At 43.0% G+C, this 21553-nt stretch overlaps 1 protein-coding gene across 1 annotated transcript in view; it reads right to left on the reverse strand.

Annotated features, from left to right (window-relative positions):
- Positions 1-879: 879 nt before the first annotated feature.
- The window catches only part of COLEC12 (collectin subfamily member 12), a 128368-nt gene continuing 107694 nt past the window's right edge, over positions 880-21553 (reverse strand). Inside the window, exons 4-10 of the mRNA XM_073331434.1 lie at positions 15233-15331; positions 10427-11473; positions 7007-7486; positions 6444-6580; positions 5140-5249; positions 3296-3441; positions 880-1186 (exon numbers count right to left, since the gene is read on the reverse strand). Of these exons, the coding sequence (XP_073187535.1) occupies positions 1182-1186; positions 3296-3441; positions 5140-5249; positions 6444-6580; positions 7007-7486; positions 10427-11473; positions 15233-15331 (2024 nt within the window). The 3' untranslated portion in view covers positions 880-1181. The remainder of the gene's footprint in view (positions 1187-3295; positions 3442-5139; positions 5250-6443; positions 6581-7006; positions 7487-10426; positions 11474-15232; positions 15332-21553) is intronic.

The raw sequence follows: 21553 nt of genomic DNA on the forward strand, positions 1-21553 counted from the left end.
AAAACATTTTAGAGAAATACAGGTTGACTTGACCTTTTAGAATACACAATGTTTTATTACCACATTTTGAAATCCAGTTTAAAAAACCCCACCACATTTCAGTATGCTTACATTTTTTGTTTCTGTTTTATAAATGTCTTTTAATGTCTTCTTAGTTTGACTTTCAGTAGTAAGCAGCACCTGTTATGGCTGAGCTCCTAAAAAACGCTTTTTAATAGAGGAATAATTAAAACATTTAAAAAAGCTAGTGACTTAATTCTGTGATATTTTTCTGTAGACAGGGAGGGAGGAAGGGAGTGAAGTAAGGCAGACATTAGTGTCTTGTGTTAACATGACCCATATAGTACAGCAGTGCATTGATGGTTCACTGGCTGTGATTACGGCTATCATGAATATCTAGTCCCTGATCTACTTAGCTGTTACTCACACAGAGTAGACTTGCATAAAAATACTGTCTAAAATCAGCTTCAAAGTTATTTAACCAGAGTGGTTCATCTGGGAAAAAACATTTTTTTTAAACTGGAAAATATTTTTTGATAGCTTAGCAGAGCTAAGTCTGACAACAGCCTGAATTATTATTAGTACCTTTACTGTTTTCTTTGGCCCGTGTACTATATTTGTTTAAAAAAAAAGACAATAAAAAAGAACAAATGTAAAAAGCAAATATTTTGTACAAAAATACAAAGTTTTAAAAGCTCTTAAAAGTATATTCCATATTATCGATAAGAACTTGACTATATATATATTTATATAAAATCTATATACTATATGTGTGTATCTGTGTAATTTTCCTATATTTGGGATTTTAGCAAATGAAATGTACTGTTTACACTGTAGCTTTATACGTACTTCCTATAGCTCAATGACCAAGAGTCTTACTCAGACTGCTAATTTCATGTTTTTGAAGACAAAACTTGTACACTTGTATGGTCACTGGTTGACAAAAATATGTAACTGATTCAGTCCAATTGCATTTCCAATAAATGCATTTTGCTATGGGTCCAGAATCCTTGAATAATCACAAGATGGCAAAGACGAGTTGCGGCTGAATTCTTTTTTTGCATTAAATCAGTTTTCAGTGCTTCCTTTTCAATTTTGTTAGGAGATGATGAAGTCCCATAGGATTTTTAAGTAATTTGTATTTGTGTCTCTAAATTCACAGCCTATTACAATCCAGGTGCCTAGGCTACAGTGAGAGAAAGAAAGAAAGAAAGAAAGAAAAAAAGAAGGAACATAGGTGAAAGGCTTGTAAAGGTAAAACAAATTATCCGCAAGGAGGTTTATTGAATTCAAGGAATCTTGGAAAATTCTATCATACGAGTCTAGGTTTCCAAGAAACATAACTTTTTAAAATATGACCCATAATCAGATATTGTACACCTCCAACAACTAATCTTTTCAAAACCTAAAGTTCTGCTAATATAATACATATTTATCTAGGAAGAAAAGAGAACTCTATGCACAAGCAATTCCTCAATCTACACAAACAGATGTGGATTATGCACATGAAGAGTGTACATATGTTTTTTGTGGACGCTACCTAAAAGCCAGTATCTGAAAGTTTGAATCCAGCTGGGAGTTTCTACCATATCCCATGAAATTCTACCTATGTTTTGGCAATCACAGCAGCCAGACATTCATATGACACGCACAAAAAATTCTGAAAAAAGCTTTTAAACAATTAATGTTTCTGGCACACTGTAAAATAGTTTCTTTAAACAAGGTAATCATCAGAACAAAAATATTATGGGCCAGATCTGAGCTCTAGCAATGATCATGGAGCAGAGCCCTAAGCAGCTCTGTGGCGCAACAGGGTCCAATTGTAAGTGCATCACTAGATCTAGAAGGAGACTCTAGTACCTATGTGTCTGCTCAGTAAAACAGGCAGTCTGTGATTCCACCCCGCCCAGCTGCCACAGAGCTGTCAGCTAGAGAACGTGGACAGGGTCCACACTCCCCTCCAGCAGTCAGAGTGGGTGGGTGGGAGTTTAAGGAGAGAGGCCCAGCAGTTGCCAAACCCTTCCCATCAGCAGGGACTCCTTATGCTTCTTGGGGCTAGATCAGTGTAGAGCTGTTACAGGCGACAGAGTTTTCATTTGCAAGAAGCTTGTCCTCCCCGAAAAGCAGCTACACAGCATCTGCCCATACGCAATCGGTATGGCTCTCCTCTCCCCCATGGTGTAATCATTACTCCTAAGGGCATTCTGCGCCAAAAATATAAAAATTCTGCAAATTTTATTTGTCAAATAAATGTGGAGGCTCCAGCATGTCACTGGGGAGCACAAGCCACTGGCTGCACAGAGGTAGGAGATCACTCTGCAGCTCCCCCATGGGACATGGCTCAGCAGTGAGCCTGCACCCAACTCTGACACAGCACAAGGACCGAACCTGCCCCAGAAACACCCCAGGGCTCTGCCCCTCCATGCCAGGTACACTAGGTGTGGGCAGGCAGGCTCACCCTGGCAGGATCCAAGTGTGAGGGGATCCAGGTGTGGATTCAGAGGGTTCTATGTGGGACAATCTGGGTGTGGAAGGTGATCTAGATACACGAGGGCTTGTTGGGGTGTTCTGGGTGCAATGGTAATGGGACTCTGCAGGGGGGTCCAGGTGAAGGTGGTTGAGGCTCAGCTGGGCAGGGTCTGGGTGCGTGTGTGGTTGATAGAGCTTGGCGGGGGGTCTGGATGTGAGAGGTTTAGTACGCAGTCCAGATGCTGGAGGTGTGGAGCTCAGTGGGGTGGGGATCCAGGTGCAGCTGGTTGTGCATGTCTGTTGGGGCTGGGGGGGGGTGAGGCTTGGCGGGAGGGTCTGGGCATGAGGGGGTCTGGATGCACAGGGGTTGGGCAGATGGGGGAGCAGCTCCCCGTGCATTGATCCCTCCCCCTGCAGCTAAGAAGGGATGGGTGGGGAGTTTGCAGAGCTTCCTGCACCCTGGGGAGAAATCTTGGGGTGGGTCTGACCCATCCCCGGATGCCATGCAGGGAAGAGGAAGTCCTGTCTTCCCCGGGACTAGCAACTGAGCCCAGCACAGGGTAGGAGCCACCAGCCCCACCCTCTGCCCCACAGTGATTTACCTCTCTGCCTGGGCATCCAAAATATACTGCAGGGGAGGGTCACATGACTGCTCTTGTGGCTTTCCTTTGCTTCCCCATCAGAAAGTCATTTTTTTGAGAGGAAGCAAAGAAATCTGTGGGAGACATGAATTCTGTACATGCGCAGTGGCGCAGAATTCCCCTAGGAGTAAATCATGGCTCTTTGTGACTATGATGAAACTCTTTTAATTGAACACTTAGCTTACCTTTGTCCATGTCTTTTTCACAAATAAAACTGTTAACATCTTCACATTGAAAGTCATTCCAGAGCCCAGCAGAGATTAATCCAGCACAATCTTCCCCTGGCCCTTGTCCAGTACTCCAGTTATCAGGCTGCCCACTTTTCCAGTTTCTTTCAACAAAATAAGAAGTAGATGTTAAGTGGCATCACATGATAGTTTTCCATGCACAACAAAAGAGATTAGCAAAAAGTATCATGAGATCTGCTCTGAACTGGAAATACACTCTTCAAAAAACATTACATGACTCTTCCTGAAAATGGAAAACAGAGACAGGAATCTACTCAGCCTTTGTCTGTCACGGCGTAAAGCTTAAAATTAGACCAGTGAGCTCTATTTTGGTTTGTGGATGTACATGCAAGTGTGATGAGAGTACATGCCATATGCACATGGCACCATTCCTCCACTGTATCCATCTACTTCATTCTTACCAGTGGATGGTACAGAAACATCCAAGATTCTGCCTAATGGATTCTTGTGTATTTCAATACCTTGCCTGCTAAAAAGAACTCAAAAGGGACATAGAGGAGAAAGGTGGCAAATTATGTACCTATTATTGCAAAGAAACTGAGATCCTGTCTTGATTGTGATGGGCCTCTCCAGCTGCAAAGCAGGGATTTGTCTATCTTTCAGACCTCATTTTGGATGAAAAATTAATTTTCAAACTCAGAAGGAATTTTTAAAAGTTGGCTTTATTTTGAGGCCAGTAACCTTGATAGTGAAACTTGACCCAGTACTTAGTGCCTTTGCTTGGTGGAGCAAAACTCTTGATTCTGTTTTCATTTAATAAATGAGATATGCTTCCAGTCTCAAAACAAAAGCTCAGTTTTCTTAAAGAAACAGGTTGTTGAACAGAAGCTTGTGGTTGCTGGCTGAAATGGTGCCATAAGCAGTTAAATAACATGCCTGCCTGATACAGAGGGTCTGACCAAGCATCTGGGAAGAAACACAGACTTCCAGAAATAATGAATCACATTCAGTGACAGACAGTTCTGAGGTCACTAGAGGACACCTTTAAAGCGCAGCACAAGAGAAATCTTCAGTGACACAGGCCTTAGGTTTGCTGTAGCAATCTGAAGTTGAGATAGGTATAATGGTATAGGATTTACCAAAACCAGATCTTTTTTCCATGTTCCTCATGAAAGTGGCCACAAATTAGACACATGGAAAACATTAATAACAAATACAAATGATTTAGCCTATTTTTCTGGGGTGCTGCATGCTGAGATTTATAATCTCTGTGGTCTACTCCATTGTATTAAAAATTAAGGTGGCTGCAACCTGCTCCATTTAATACCAAATGGTGCATCCCTTGGATGCCTGGCTACCTGCTAATGCAGTCCTCAGCTTGCCAAAGTTTGGACATCCTTGCTTTATACCTTCTCCTTCTGTTTAATACCTTGTGTTTGGGTTTTATCTAATAGTTAGTCCTTTCATTTTTTTTAGTCAGAATGAGCTCTCTATTTATGGCCAGTTGTAATGTAAACAAGGAAAATTTAAACCAAGACCAAAGAGCTGTCTGGGCTCTCCACCCCCACTTTGTAAAAACACTGGCAAGCAGTATCAGGCTGTACGGTTGTGTGATTCTTTTATTTAATATTCCATTTTCCTTTTGGCAAGGAGATAAAGCCTTGTGCATGGAGAAAGGAGGGGGGGTAGGAAAAACAATATTCAGCAACACTTCCAGATAAAGTATTGCTTCACTGACATCCAGTAACTCATCTCTAGATACTGCAGATCTCTAGTAAAGTGGCGGCAAGAACAGTAGCACTCTGCAGAAAATAAACAACATGGTTCTTTTCAACACATACGTGTACTCTGGTAAGGTTCCATCCAGCCATCTCCACTCATTCTCTTGCTCTGAATCTGTGAGCCCAATCCAGAAGTTGCCTTTCCCAGCAATCTGCCTTTTTATCCATTGCTGTGAGTGAAAGAATTCTGTGATTGCATTTTTCTGTTTCTCAGACCATACAATTACTTGCTTTGTGTAGATTTTGCTTTTTCGAAAATAGAATAATAACAGTGTTCTTCTCCTTCCCATTCCCAATGCTCAACCACCTCGCTTCCTTGTGGGTTACCTCTTCCTTCTAATTTTGGGTCTTACTCTCCTTTGCTCTCACTCTGGGGATGCTGCTCGCACCTCTGGTAGTGACTGCAGTAATCAAAGGGCACTTTGGTAATTATTACTCCCTCTTGTCACCGAAGAATGCTCTCTCTCCTGAAAGGGTTCCTTACTGGCTGGAACTTCCTTCCCTCCCTCAAAGACAGACCTTAATTTGTAACAACATCCGAGATGGTTCTTATGGTTTGCTCCAGAGATAATCTGTACTATTCCTGCTTTACGAGGGATCACCATTGCTAATGTACAAATGATTATGGAAGGTTTATGCAGCTGTAGATGTATTTTAGGGCCTGATTCTGCAAACTTAACTGACAAAAAGGCACTATTTGTCTGTGAGTAAGACCAAAAAGGCACTAGACTCAATGGCACTATTTGTCTGTGGGTAAGAACTCCCCGCGAAAACTGGGTGGTTAGAAGGCCACCGCCCGTATTTTTTTTAACTAAGAAAAAGAATAAGCAGTTATACTTTATTGCACCACTCCTGCATGGCAGGGGTATGTCTGACTACCAAACAATTATACCACATAATAATGTAAGGTATGGTTTTTATTCATTATTGCTTCTCTGCCTATAAAAGACTTAATAGACTTTATTTAAGATCATAATAAAGGCTTAAGTTGTCTATCTTAAAGATTGAATTTAAAAATAACTATTTACAACATGGAAAAAATGTGTTTCAGATAATAGGCCACTAACAATGGGCCTGATTTTGAAAGGGGCTGAGCACCCACAACTCCCATTGAATTTACTGGAAGTGGCAGGTGTTCAGCAATTTCAGGATCAGGCCCATTGACTCCTATGTTGCTCCTTTTCACAGTACGTGCTGAGCAGACATGGGAGTACAATGTTCTGGAATGGGGTAAGTCGGTGTTTTCACTTCACCATATGAATCCATGATATTCTCAGCTTCCCTATTGCTATGTAGTTTCCAGACTCAAAATACTTTCAAACCTTATACCTCAAGCCTTCAGAACAGCAGGTGATGTTATTTACCTGCTCCTCTTTGTTGTTTATGATAACCAGATGTGAGGACTTCTCATCACAGAAAACTTTTGCATCTTCAAAAATTTCTCTTTCAGATGAAAAGTAGTAGCATTTTTCTGTAAAGTTCTTCCAGTGAGCAGAACAACCTGTGACAGGAAACCCTGCTGTTAAACTGGGGATTTCAAACTCTCCTACAGCATGGCGGCATCTGAAATACTTAGGGGCTGAGTCAGTGAATATGCACATATCAGAAATCTGCACCAGAACGCAGAATATAGCTGACTTAACCTGCATGCCCAGAGGACTGCTCATTCCTCATTGCATTGCTGCCATCTCTTTAGAGATGAGGCATTTTAATCAAACTCCAGAGCAGCTGACAGAAGACAGGCAGACACAGCTTTGCTAGGTAAGCTAGAGTTCCACGCTAAGAATCTTTGAGAACGAGTGTGTCTAAGCAAAAGATAATAGAAATTAACATTCGCCCACTATCATGATGGCAGGTGCACTAAAAACGGCTTCTTGGGCAGAGGGGCATACAAGTAGAAAAGTAGGTGGGTGAGTAGATAGCTTACCATTCGCCTCAGGTATTGATGTTGGCTCACTTTTCAGTGCCATAGGCATCCCTGGACCTGGTGGCCCAGGTGGCCCAGGCGGCCCAGGCATCCCTGGTATGCCAGGCAGACCAGGCAATCCTCGAGGTCCAGGTACCCCGGGCTCTCCAACAGTTCCTTGCAATCCTTGAAATCCAGGTGGACCTTGTGGACCTGGAGGACCATCTTTGCCAGGTGGTCCTGGTGGTCCAGGGTCTCCATTAGGTCCTGGCAGACCAGTCTTGCCAGTAGAACCTCTCTGACCTTTGGAGCCAGGTGATCCTCTTGAACCTTTCCCACCTTTTTCTCCTGGTAGCCCGATTGGCCCAACTGGGCCCTTTTCACCGGCAGGTCCTGGTGGCCCTGGCTCACCTTTTTCTCCTTTTTGCCCTTTTAGACCAGTGGGACCAAGAGGCCCTTGGGGTCCCCTCTCCCCTTTAGGTCCCCTTGGACCTGGAGGTCCTGAAACAATTTAAACATGCAGAGGAGGGAAACAAAAAACAGGAAGAGTGTTCAATATACCTGAGATTAACAACATTGGACATTCAATACACTGCAAGCCCAAGCTACTCAAGTAGCCAATGTAAAAATACAGTTGGTTTAGAAAAAGGAGGTGAATCTCTTCACAATCATTAGTTATATATTATTTCTTATTGAGCCTCCACAAGACACTTGATGCTGTAAAGAAAACCTGGGCCCTGCCAGACAGGACTTGTAATTTACGTTAAACAGACACATAGTACCCCAGATCAGATGAGCCTCAGTTCTCAAACAGATACGGTTATCATTTGCTTTCTAAAAGTTGTGTTATGTGGTTTTTTGTCTTTGGCGGATTGACACTGATGGGATTCATGGCAGCCTTAAGAAGGGATTTGAATGAAAAGAAAGAGCGATTGTTTGGGACACAAGAATAAAGGTTTTTTAATTTGAAGGAGCAGGATGAAAGAAGGGGTAAAGACAACAGTGGAAGGAGGTGGCAAAAAGGATGTTTAGGAGGGCAGTTTGGAGGAGGTTAGCAGTCTGTATGTGAGTGTGGGGGGATAGAGTAAGGAAGTGAGATATGAGGGTGGGGCAGAACTGTGCAGGGCTTAAAGGTGAAGATCTCTCTCAATTTTTAATAGGTGCCTCCCAAAGCAGCAGCCATTGTGAATCACTGGTCCCTGAAATATGAGGCTTACTGCAAACTATGATTTCCCCCAAATCTATCTTTTTTCCCATCTTATCCTTTCACTCTTCCTTCTGTTCTCTTTCCTCTTCTTCTCCCCCTTTGTTATGTTCTTTCTCCCTTTCTTCTATTCTCCCTGTTGCTTCCAACCACGCCTCTCCTTTCACTCTAATAGTAAGATGTAGTCAGTGACAGCAGCACTGTCTTGGTGTGGAACCTGCATGGGATTTAGCAGTGACATGCTGGGATAGTGGAACGAGGTCAAAAAAAGAGAGAGACCAAAAGCAGAATGCCCCACAATGTCAGGGAGGCTTGAGAGTTATTGCACCACATGTTTATTATGAAGCAAGAAGCAGACTGGGAGTGAACCATAGACCAGCTGAATGATAAAAGGGAGAAATAAAGGAGCTATGGTCTATTTGAGAATCATGGGATGGATGGGTAGTGAGAAATAAGCCAACTGGAGGGTTAATGGAAAGACTAACAGAATGCTACCTGCCTACTGGATATTTATAGAAGGACAGAGCACCAGTCATAGCAGGAGATGAGAAGACAGTGAGAAGGAGTGGTCTTCCATATTTTATCATTAAAGCAGGTTTGGATTCTGTTCATGGATAAGCACATCTCAGTAAATTTTTTCCCCAAAATCTATCCCATTTAATCTGCATCAAGGTTAAGCTCCTAACATGTCTCTGAAAATGGAGGCAGCTCCTTCTGTGTGAAATGAGACCAGGTAAGAAAGGTGCTCTGGACTCACATGCACCACGGACTGTGCTTTTATCTATTCCGAGGGAGGGTTTTATTTCTGTGACCAGTAGAGTTGCCAGTTTTGGTTGGACGTATTCCTGGAGGTTTCATCACATAAAGATTAATATTTAATTCCTGGAAACTCCAGGACAATCCTGGAGGATTGGCAGCCCAAGTAATCAGGGTTTAAGACCTGGTTCAAATCAGCAATATGGAATATTAACTTCATTCAGAAGAATACTTGGCTTAGAAGACAAAAAAAAAAAAGCTCAACAACTTTGTGTGTATATTTACTTCTGAAGAAAATAAAGTATCCTTTGATGAAAAGAAACAGGAGGTTTCCCGGCCTGTTCACAGCTGGCTTAAAACAAAATAGTTTTACTTTTTCACTAAGGGTGACCTCTCTGGGAATGATCCAGTTTTGTATTGTTCAGCTATTTCCTCCTTAGCAGGGATTGGTTTCTTGAGGTTTCCACCTCCTCCACAACTATTATGGATTACTTTAGACTAGTGGCTCTCAACCCACGTCCCAATCAGCACACAGCTGCAGCCTATGTGACATCCTGGGCCATACAGGTAGTATATATATTGTGTCAATGTGGCCCACATAACACAGAGAGAGCTGCATATGCAGTCCACAATGGCAAAGAGGTTGAGAACCACTGCTTTAGATGATAGTTCAAAAGCAGACCCAACAGTCAGAATAAAATTTAATCAACCTATAACTTTCTTTCACAACATTCCAATTTCAGGCCGGTAAAGGAGGGAAGGGAATATTGGGTTGAAAAATTTAAACCAAACTTACATCTCCCAGGTTTAGAATTAGATAATGGAACAGATAAGGTCTGTGTCCCAGTATAAATTGGAAAAAGGACTTTCATAAAATGAAAGACTAATTTTTTTTTATTAAAGATTAAACTAAGGATCCCTTTCTCTGACAACGATGCAGGGAGAAGCCAAAGTCCAGGACAGCACATTCCAAAGAGAGTAGGTAATCGATAACATCTGTGTTCTCCTGGTCAATGTTTCCTTTCTTAGGGCTAGATTTGACCAGAGGTACTGTCAGGCACATTAGAGGGGTTGCAAAAGGGTTATGCATCAGCCAAAGCCCTGGTCACAAGGCCGACAGGAAGCACTGGGCAGGCCAGGCCTGGTGTGTGGGAAGTGCAGGAATGGAAGATTTGCATTGTGCAAATCCTCTGGACCTTCACCTTGCAGAACAGGGCAGCAGGAGCTCTGAGAACTATAGCAATCTTATCGCAGTCACACAGTTGCTGTGCTGCTGCTCCTTGGACAACGTGGGGTGTGTTCTTTCTCCCCATGCCCTCACAAACTACCTCTCTTGCAACTCAGCTGTTCAGGCTTTGTTCAGGAGAAAATTTAACCCATAATAAAAAAAAAGTTGAAGTATTTTGATGTTATTTAAAGCAAGTAAAACCCATGTGTTGATAAGACGTACAACTTGAGGTATAGATTGAAATTCATCTTACCTTGCAGTATTGTGAAGTTCTTGATGAGCTGACCATGTTTGGAATCTACCAGCTTCATTTCTTCCATAATTAGTGATAAATTTGCAACTTCAATATCTAATCTTGATCTCATCACATCCTGTTGCATCCTGAGAGATGTAGAATCTAAACGAATATTGGCTAGCGTGTTGTTCATAAAAGTCAGGTCATCTGTGTGTTTACTTAAGGTGTCTGTACAAGTTGTCCTGACCTCATTGAGATTGCTAGTCAGTGTCCGCAGGTGATGCGCAGTATAGCTGATGTTGCTAATGATATTGACTATATCTGTCTCAAAGAGCTGAAAGCGCTCTTCTAGCTGGTTAAACTTGGCAGAAGTTCTGTTCTCATAATCTTTATGATGCTCCTGCAGATCCTTAAGATTTTGTTCATTGGCTTGTGCAACTGTAGTGATGTTCTCCATTTGCCCACTGAATGAGCTAAGTTGACTGTTCATGTCTTCAAGTGTATCATTATTAGCTTTGGCTAAGGCTGAGTTGTTGACTGCTAACATCTGTAAATTTTGCACTTTCTCCTTAAGCCAATCAGTGTCCTTTCGTGCTTGAAGGACAACCTGTTGCAGATTTTGAAAGTCATTCTTGATTCTTTGGATAGCCTGACTTGTATCATCCACAGACCTCTGCAAAACACTGATAAGATTTCTTTGCTGAACTTGTGTCAGATTTAAGTTGTTTAGATTCATGATGACCACATTATGAGAATGCATTTGGCTTTGCAAATTTGTTTGGATATTACTTGTGTCTTGTTGGAGATTGTTGATATAGCCAGTGTATGCTTGGAGAGTTTTATTGACACTGATGATCATGAAAGAGTTGCTATCCAAGACACCTTTCATTTGGCTCTGCCTGTCATCTAATACGTTTCCAGAATCTTGTAGCTTCTCCAGTGTATCCTTGTTTTTGGTGGTTTTCTCTGCAATCTCCTGAAGCTGCTGGCGAAGAGCCAGAATATCAGATCTGAAGCTAGAAAGTTCTTTGTTAGTGCTCATATCTTTTTGTCCAGTTTCATCATCTATTAAAGAGGGAAATTTTAAAAAGCATTAGCTTTGTTTGTTTGTTTTTTAAGCACAATATAAAAAGACTCTTTCCTGCCCTGTAAATGCTGTATCTAAGAGTGGTCAGGCAATTAAAGCGTTCACTTGGTGAAACATTCAATTGTCACTTTTCTAAAAACAGATGCTCTAGGGTCTAATTCTGCCCCCAGACACACGAAGTTAACTGCTGTTGAAGCCAATGGAATGCGACCCTTTGTCTTGCCCAGTGGAATAGAATGATGGTTCTATTGTCAATACTGTTTATATATGTTCATTTAAATATGATTGTTTTACTTTCTTTTAAAAATTAACTTTTAGAGAGAGTGGTGAATAGGTGAAATATAGTACTGCTACTGTACTGAAGAAAAAATTGGATGATTAAGTGGAATTCAATACATTGAAGCAGTATAAGTAAGGAGCTGATGGCCCTTTCTGGTGTAAAGCACAGCAGGCTCAATTCCATGCCTGCAGAGCTGCCAGGTAGTGGGCACCACCCCTATTGCTACCTAGCAACAGCTGTAGCTTGCTTATGCTCCAGCACCCATGACCTGCTGTGGATACAGACCAAGGATCCTGGATCCTTCCAGCTCAAGTGCCACTTCTTGCCTGTCACACATATCCCACATTCCTCACAGTGCTGCTCATGCCTGCCTCCTGCTATGCCCTAGGGTTACCACCTCTGAAAACAAAAAAAGAACCCCAAATGGCAATCCACCCGCCAACAAGTTAAGCCTGCCCAACTCCAAGCCCCAACCACAAGGAAAAAACTCCTCAATCCCCACCTCCCGACCCCGCGTCAACAACCTCTTATAGTATTTCGAGAGAGAACACATATAGATAGGATTGATAACATCATTTTCTTACTTAAACTGTGGAAGTGGGAACACTGCGAGCATCTTTAGCTGGACACAAAAATGTTTAACATTAGATATCCCAGTGTACTGAGATGATATTGGAAATCTTTAGACCCACGTAAAAAAACAAAACAAAAACCCCCCACGCCAGCAGATAAAATTATTTTTCTGGCAACTGGCAAATCCACTAAAAAACCATGCTCCTTCTATGCTCCCATACCAACCAGCTGTATGGGAGCATAGAAGGAGCATAATCCTTCTATGCTCCCATACAGCTCTACAATCCTATGACCTGTCCCACTGTGATAGAGTATTTACACCACACAAGGCCTAAGTAAGTAAAAAGGACCAATTAACCCTGTGATGGCTGTACCTGGAGGAGAGTCAGGACTGATAAGATCTAACTGATAAATCCCAGCTGGGCAGGGGCAGGCTGAGGTGGTATAAAACCAGGAAGTAGCAAGGAAGAAGGGAGTTGCAGGACGGAATACTGTAGTCACTTCCTCTAGAGGAGTTGATCTACGGGGAGAGTAAACCCTGGGATTCTGCCTCAGACTCCAGACTTTGGCAAGAGCCTGGGAAGGGTGAAATAGCATCAGGGAGCTCCAATGGTTACCCAGAGGGGGGCAGAGCTAGAGAAGAAAGGTAGGAAGGAGCCCAGGCAAACAGCAACATGCTCAGGGTTGGCTTAGGCTGTGGTTACTAGACATACAGTTCTTGGGCTGGAATCTGGAGTAGAGGGTTGGCCTGGGTTCCCCTACCAGCCACTGGGAAAGAAGGAGCAATTTGAATCCAGCAGGAGAGAGACTGGATGAGCAACAAAATAAGTCTGGTTGAGAGCTAATACCCAGCTGTGGCCACAAGGAGGTGCCACAGTGGTGAGTAGATACCATCTGACCCTCACATTTTCCCTGTGCCAGTCCCACCCCCCAACTCCCCTCCTAGAGCCCCCTTACTAATATGCCCCAGAGATATTGCCCCCATGTTTTTTTAAATGTTTAAACTTTTAGAACTTTTTAAATGGGAGTTGACTTACATAGGAATTGATGGGGCTAATCACTCCTTAGATCTGGCCATATGATACATACTACAGAGTACAAACAATGCTTAGAAATGAATTTGATCACAACAGTTCCAGACTATGATTGATTAATTTAAATCACAGAATAAGAGAAGGCTGTATGTGCTTTTAGCTGTAACATTCCCTTCCTATGAATTCACCACTGCAAACACAGGACTTTGAATAATTTCATTAACATACAGTTTATGGACATCTTTTATTGAGAAGCCATTAGAGTTTTTCTTATGACTGAACTGCAAACTAAAGAGCTTTCCTCACTTAATATATTGTAAATATCTATAAAACCTTTCCAGATCGATGGGTCCTACCCATGCCTATGGCAACATGTGTTGTACCTCATCCAGTGCATTAAATGCACCACTAACAACTACGTAGGTGAAACCAGACAATCACTACACTCGCAAATGAACTCACACAGGACAATGATAAAAGACAAAAACATCACATCAACTGTGGACGAACACTTTTCCCAAAACAAATACTCTATATCTGACCCCAGTCCTCATCCTCAGAGGAAACCTGCCCAACACTTTCAAAAGATGAGCCTGGGAGCTTAAATTCATAACTTTGATAGACAGTAAAAATCATGATCTTAATAAAGACAAAAAGAAAAGGAGTACTTGTGGCACCTTAGAGACTAATCAATTTATTTGAGCATAAGCTTTCATGAGCTACAGCTCACTTCATCAGATGCATCCGATGAAGTGAGCTGTAGCTCACGAAAACTTATGCTCAAATAAATTGGTTAGTCTCTGAGGTGCCACAAGTACTCCTTCTCTTTTTGCGAATACAGACTAACACGGCTGTTACTCTGAAACCTGTCATTAATAAAGACACTGTATTTATATCTTATTACAACAACCTGTAACCCACCAATCTCCCATTTTTGTCCTATGACTATAGGGGTGTTTATGGGCTACGTCACCTTGAATGGTCCCTTAGTTTAGCATAAGTAGACATATTTTATCTGTTCAACCTTGTATTTAGCTGTGACAATCTGAGTACCTTTCCCAGACGTGAAAGAGCCATCCTGTTGCTCGCAGAAGGGGAAGGGAGAAGAGGAAACAGAGCTACTCTCAGCTGCTTAACTCTTTCTGCTCTTCCCACTCCTTCTGGGAGAATGATGTTGGATTGCTGAGGGAGTGGGGGAGAGCTCTCCCTGCTTCAAGAAGCCAATCAGGGGTCCATCCCGTCCATCCGTCCCCCCGCAGACAGTATTAAAACTGTGCCCTTCAGCGACCCGGCTTGCTTTTTAGAAATCTTATTTCCTGGGTCTGTGACCTGTTTCCACCCAGCACACTTTAAGCACTAATGACCGATGAAGTGCATCTTCTACAAGTGATGTTTTTGCCTCTGAGGTGAGGGTTAAACATATGCCATTTTTTGAACATCTCTGGGCATGGACTCCAGATTTGGAATTTATCTACTAAACATCAGCTCAAAGATTACTGGGTGGGTGAAGACTTTCATTCTTAAGAGTCTCTTCTTTTGTCCATCAATATTTGCATCACTTTACAGCTCTGATTCAGAAAATCATTCCTATTCAGGACAGCTCATAAGCACATCCTGAAGTCCCTTTGATTTCAATATGGTTTCCGTGGGATTGGATGTGATTAAGAGCTGTCCAGAATCGGGAACTAAAATTTAAGATGGAATGGATATGCAGGTATTTGGCCACCTGTTCATCAGACAGATCTGTGGAGATAGAGAACTCTTATCCACTGATATATCTCCCAAAATAATACCACACAAGGACATGCAAATAGGCTGCCTTATCTGGCTTTCAGTTATGTGGAGATTACCTAATTTCTTCAGACCACTCTCCACTTCTGTGAGTTTCTCAGTATATCTTCTGTGGGATGTCTCCATGCCACCTGTAACGTTGTCCATTTTTTCTACAACTAGAAAATTGAGAACAGTGTTAACAGGCATTTACATGTGTAATTTTTGTAGGTTTCATTGTGAGAAGTTCCAACTATGAGATATGGTGTAAGTAATGAGATTTTTATAACAAGTCATATAGATGAACAGTAAACAAGAGTGTAGTAAATAATGAAAAATACAAAATATTTGGGGTCAAGCATAGAAAATACTTTTTAAAAAAAAACAAACAATCAATTTGCTTTCCACTACTCTGCATAACGTCAGAACAGTGTATTCTCTTCTGCTCATATGACCGTGTGCTCTGCTAAGAAGTTAACCACTATGCTTCAACCAAATATTTCTTTTGGTAACAAACAGATTCATCTCATGAATGAAGATTCTTCTGAGTCTTCCTCTTCAATCAATTAATATTTTATAATATTTAACTACTAAAGGTGTCTCATTGTCTAATGAAGGCATGTTGTATGCTTGAGGCTTGTTACCTCGCTAGCAGCAGACTCCCTCTCACTCTCCCGTGGGCCACTTCCATTTAGATGGACCAAATAATTTTCTGATTCTTTTAATCATTATGAACTACATCCTAGCTACTAAGTGTGGAGGCTATGGAACATATATCAAGTGCTGTTCTTAAATAATGTCTTCTGAAAAGTGATGGAGCTTTAAAACTCCTAATAACAATTTAAGGACATTTAATTAAACAGCAGTTTTAAAATAATTCTGATTTGCAAGGGTTTAAACTATGGTCATTCAGCCCAGCCTGGACATATAGCTGTTCCCAATGTTCTCTTGGCTTGGGGAGGTTTGAGTTGTTTTCCTGGCAGTTACGCATTCTGTTGCTTTTCATGGCAACAGTATGTGTACGGAAGAAGGAAAGAGCCAGAAATGAAAAGTTCCAGAAAGCTCAAAGTGCTAAATATATATTTATAAATTGTTACAAGAAAGGAAGGAAATTGAATGCTTCAGAGGCTAGATTCTGCCTTGATAAGGTTGCCAACTTTCTAACTGCACAAAACTGAACACCCTTGCCCTGCCCTGGCCTCGCCCCTGCCCTGAGGCCTCACACCTTCTCCGAGGCCCTGCCCCCACTCACTCCATCCCCACTCTGTCCATCGCTCGCTCTCCCCTACCCTCACTCACTTTCAGTGGGCCAGGGCAGGGGGTTGGGGTGCAAGAGGGGGTGAGGATTCCGGCTGGAGGTGCAGGCTTTGGGGTGGGGCCAGGGATGAGGGGTTTGGGGTGCAGGAGGGGGCTACGGGCTGGGGCAGGGGTGCAGGAGGGAGTGCGGGGTGCGGGCTCCAGGAGGGCTTGTATGTGTGGGAGAGGGCTCAGGGCTGGGGCAGGGAGATTGGGGTACAGGGAGGGGTGTGGGCTTTGGGGGGGAGTTAGGGTGCAGGAGGGGGTTACGACCTGGGACAGGAGGTTGGGGTGCAGGAACAGGGTTCGGGGTGAGGCTCCGGCCGGCTGGCACTCACCTCAGGCAGCTCCCGGAAGCAGCCGGCATATCCGGTTCCTATGCAGAGGGGTCAGGAGGCTCTGCGCACTGCATGCACTTGCAGGCGCCGTCCCGGCAGCTCCCACTGGCCACAGTTCCTAGCCAATGGGAGCTGCGGAGCTGGTGCTCAGAGCAGGGGCACCACACGGAGCCCCTGTGGCTACCCCTATGTCTAGGAGCTGGTCATGCCAGTCATTTCCGGGAGCTGTGCAGAACCAGGGCAGGCAGGGAGACTGCCTTGGCCTTGCTGCGCCACTGACCGGACTTTTTTAGCAGCCTGGTCAGCAGTGCTGACCGAAGCTGCCAAGGTCCCTTTTCAACTGGGCATTCCAGTTTAAAACTGGATGCCTGGCAACCCTATGGCTTGACCTTCAAGTCCATGTCCATTTTCAGTTTGGTGTCTGTGTATTCAAATCACAGCTAAGGCCAGAAGGTTCTGTCCTATACGCAGATTATTTAGCCTCTGGCCAGAGAGGATCTGCACCACCCCACAAGGGATTCCAGAAGACATTGTGCTGCATTGTGTCACTCCTCCAGTCCCCTAGCATGTGGCAGAAGAGGTGCTGCACCAGGCCTTCGGATGAGCCAGTGTGGAGGTAGGGGACAAAGCCATACCTCTGCCTCCTCCCTATGCCTTCCCACCCTCTTTGGGGGTGATTTATAACCTGGTAGGAACTACAAAAGAGCAGTTGCCTGTGTTCCCCCAAGCGCAAGTAGGGGGGACCCTGGTACTGGGAGTGTAACTTCATGAGCCCTCCTTCTACTCTTTGCACTCATGCAAAGGTCATACACAATCTGGCACTTTAATCTGTGGCAGCCAAGGGGTCCTTGTCCCTTTATTAATCTTCCATCTTATTTTTTTGAAGATACGTACAGGTATATAGCAGGATTTTCATGGGTCCATGCTGCTTCAAAAACATAAACCAAACAGACAGCTAGGGCTACAGTCATCTCTGGGCTAACTACACTGAAGTCAGGGGTTACTTTGGCCCTGTCACAGAGTGATAGCAATCAGCACCTGAACCAGCACTCTGATCACTATTTAACCAGTTAGGGGCCAGGGAAGGGCCTGGTTTAAGCTGACCAGACAGCAAGTGTGAAAAATCAGGAGAGGGAGTGTGTGGGGGGGTAATAGGACCTTATTTCAGAAAAAGCCCCAAATATCAGGACTGTCCCTGTAAAATCGAAACATCTAGTCACCCTAGCCTGGTTACAGAGAGGAGTTCCTGATTACCAGATCAGGTTGGGGCTGGGTAGCTAATAAGCTAATTTACGAGGAGCCAGGATAAAAGAGCACAGGGGTCAGGTGGACACCTCCTCAGGCTGTTTGCTAATCAGGCACAAGTTGGTGAAACCCCACCAGATACTTCCTGGAGCAAGAGTGAGGCTTGAATATACATGGGGATAAGAAATTCTGCCTTATGGCACAAGGGCCTCTGGAAGTTCAGGGGAAGTTTAAATGGAAGTGGGCTGGGGTAGTGGATTGGTTGCCACACCCTTTCATGTTAGGCACGGACTGGAACCCCTTCCCATTAGAAAAGCAAAGGGGTATCCAGAAACCCCAGAGGGATGGAATTTAACCCACGGGGAAGGGAAAAGAGCCATTAAAACACTGCAGTATTGGAAAATAGACAGGAGAACACAAGCCAGAGAGAAAGTAAAGAAAGGGGAATACCCAGTGAGATGAAGTGGGAGGGGGAAAAATAAGGAAGTAGTCTCAGGAGACAAAGGCAAATTGAGCTCAAGCAGTTATTGGAACAGAGCAGTTCCAAGGGTTGAGGGAACAAGTGACCATGGGAAGAGGAGGAAGGCAAGGCGGGGGGATGACACACCAGTAGACCCCTCCACAAAACAAAGGGTGAGAACAAGGAGAATGGCCCCCAGGTTGTCCCTGGTGTGAGGACCTGTGGGCCGAAGTGGAATTATGGGGGCTACTTCCACGCAGCACTGCCCCGTCACCGGGCCCAAGGTTGTTATGAGGAACTTGAACATTCCTGGGTGGAAAGCTGCCTTGTTTCTCCTTTCCATAATGCCAATGAGCCAGCTATACACACTCCAGTCTGTGTGTGTGTGTGTATATATATAAAAAACAAAACAAACACAAAAATAGAGCCAGAGTGCAGAGTTCTGCATTTCAGGACTGAGATGATAGTAGCTGGCCTTCTGAATACAAGATGCAGGCTGATAGGAATCCAGAACCAACACTCACTGTAACAGAAGACATCTGTTTTTTTCTGTCCTTATTCCTAATTTATGTTACTTAGAATTTCTCAGGAACCCAGAAGAGAAATCAGCTATTTCACTGCATGTTCCCTGATCTAGAATGCTTGGATTTCTTTGTCCTCTTCAAGACTGAAGCCTCAGTTCACCAAAGCCTTTAAGCAGGTTTGTAAGTCTACTGACTTCAATGGAACTTAAGATGTGCTTAAATGCTTTGCTGAATCAAGGCCTTAATGGGCATTATCACATCAGTTATGGTTCTTGTTAATCCCTGATGAAAGCAATGCCCAATAACTTTTTTTTCCTATATGTTATGCCAGCGGTTCTCAAACTTTAGTAATCCAAGGACCCCCATTTTGATTTAAAATTTTGCCACGGACCCCCAAAACCCCTGCTTAGACCCAGGATCTGCCCTAGTTTGTAACAGTCTGCTCTGAGGCTGACACCCACACTCGTGAGTTATTCCAGACAACCTGACCGCCACCATAGCCCCCTGTCCCTTCTTAGAGGCACAGGCACAGAATTTCACCCAGGGTATATTTAATATTGTTGCTGAAAAATACTGGAGGGTATTTGGGATGTTGAAGTAGTTTAGGCTCAAACTTTAGTATATGTTATAATCCATTGTGGCCTCAAGGAATTGGTGGAAGTCAAATTTGCAGAGACCTTTAAAACTAGCCTGGGTGCAGCAGAGTGGGGAGGCTGCGGGGCAGCTGGTTACAGCTCCAGCAGGCAGATTCTAGGTCTGGTTTTTATGCCAGCCTGGAGTATAATAGAGAGATGTGGAATCTGCTTTAATCTTTGCAGACTGACTGGCCCCTTGAGGTGCTATCGGCCAACCAGGGAATGGCCAAGTGCAGAATGCTCCAGCCATGCCCCTTCCTTACCCTGATATGATCCTTACACTAGGGGTAGCAGTAGGGTGTGACATGAGCTAAAACATGCTGGTTATATACTTGCCAGGAAGATGTGGTTGCTTTTTGGCCCCTCATGCCACTTGGGCAGCATAATAGGGCCAGAGCATAGCAGGAAAACCAGCTGGTTTCTGAGAAGCTAATGTTTTTGGATTTGTAACTTTCATCAGAAAACAGTTATCAACCTTTAAGAAATTTGACTGGCTAGCACATTAGGTGTATATCTAAAAAATGATTCTAATAAGCTCTTGACAGACAAACTGAAGACCTGCCCATAATTTATATTTTTTGATAAAATAAATAATTTCCTGAAGGGGTATAACAAGAGGCCCTATCGAAACTAGATACTACCAGCCAAGATGGCAGTGTCTGAGCTAGGTCCTTAAGCCTTTGAAAGATGTTAATCATCATTAAAGGGTCTTTGTATCATCAGTGGTCCAGTTCCTAGAAAATGCATGAGTCTAAAGCCTATGCGTGTATAACTGGAGATAAGTTTTAAGTAGCAGCCCTGGATCAGGTGGGCTAGATCAGAGAGAGCTCTGGACACAGAGAATTTTTGCTGTATACCGCAGCATGATGCTCAGAGGAGGATCAAAGAGGGCAGTAAGATGTTAGCTATTTACTTCATTAACGGAGACTACTTTATCTAGTTTAGCTGATAAGTGCAAACCCAGATATGTTATACAAACCACTTCTTCTGTTTTAATTCTATTTTCTCTGTCTTTAATAAACTTTGTTTTTGTTAAGATCGTTGCTGTATGGGCAATTTTGCACAGACATCCCTTAAGAGATGCAAACCTTGCAACCAATTGCTGAAGGGTAGAATGTCTGGATCCTACTCCCTGCTCTCAGTCTCAGACAAGAAGCATGGACAAGTGTCCCATCCCAGCGAGTCGAGTTACAGAAGCAGAAGGATTAAGCAATAGATGAGAGTTGTTGTGTATTAGTCACAAACTTAAAGCTACAAGCTGCAATATAAAGGTCTACTACAAACTGAAAATAACCAGAAATTCAAATTTCAGGCTGATATTCAAAGAACGTTTACTCCCCGCCCCCCTTTGCCATGGAGTGAGCAAGAGTATAATCATTAACTTTAAATAGATTAGTTTTACATTGACTGGTGCCAGAAGAATCTTAACTACATACTTTTGCATTTAATTTCCTTAAGAAAACATCTGGAAAACCAAGAACACTATTTTATTAATGTTTTTAACAACAGAAAGAATGTAAGTTTCATTCCGAAGGGAAAGGAATAGTAAACTCATCTTGCAACCCCTTTCAGACCTTGATATTTAATTCATGTTTTGGTTTCAGCTTTCTATGGATTGTTACACAGATTTTACAACTAATTTGGAGATTTATTCTGTTTATTTTGTATCCCATAGAGTTATTTTTCTTGCCAACCAAATTTAATCCATTAATTCGTAGTTCTTGACTTTTTTTTTTTTTAAATAACATAGGTTAGCTAAGTACCATGTAGGAAACTAAAAGTTTTAAAAGCAGCTTTGGGCATTATAAATATAAATCATCAGTGTATTGAAAACAAATCTAATGAAACCTTAGCTAACAGATTGGAAGAATTCCTGATGCTAGCAAAATTCTATCTTTCATTG

The sequence above is a fragment of the Lepidochelys kempii genome, chromosome 2 (genome assembly GCF_965140265.1).
Source record: "Lepidochelys kempii isolate rLepKem1 chromosome 2, rLepKem1.hap2, whole genome shotgun sequence".
NCBI lineage: Eukaryota > Metazoa > Chordata > Testudines > Cheloniidae > Lepidochelys > Lepidochelys kempii.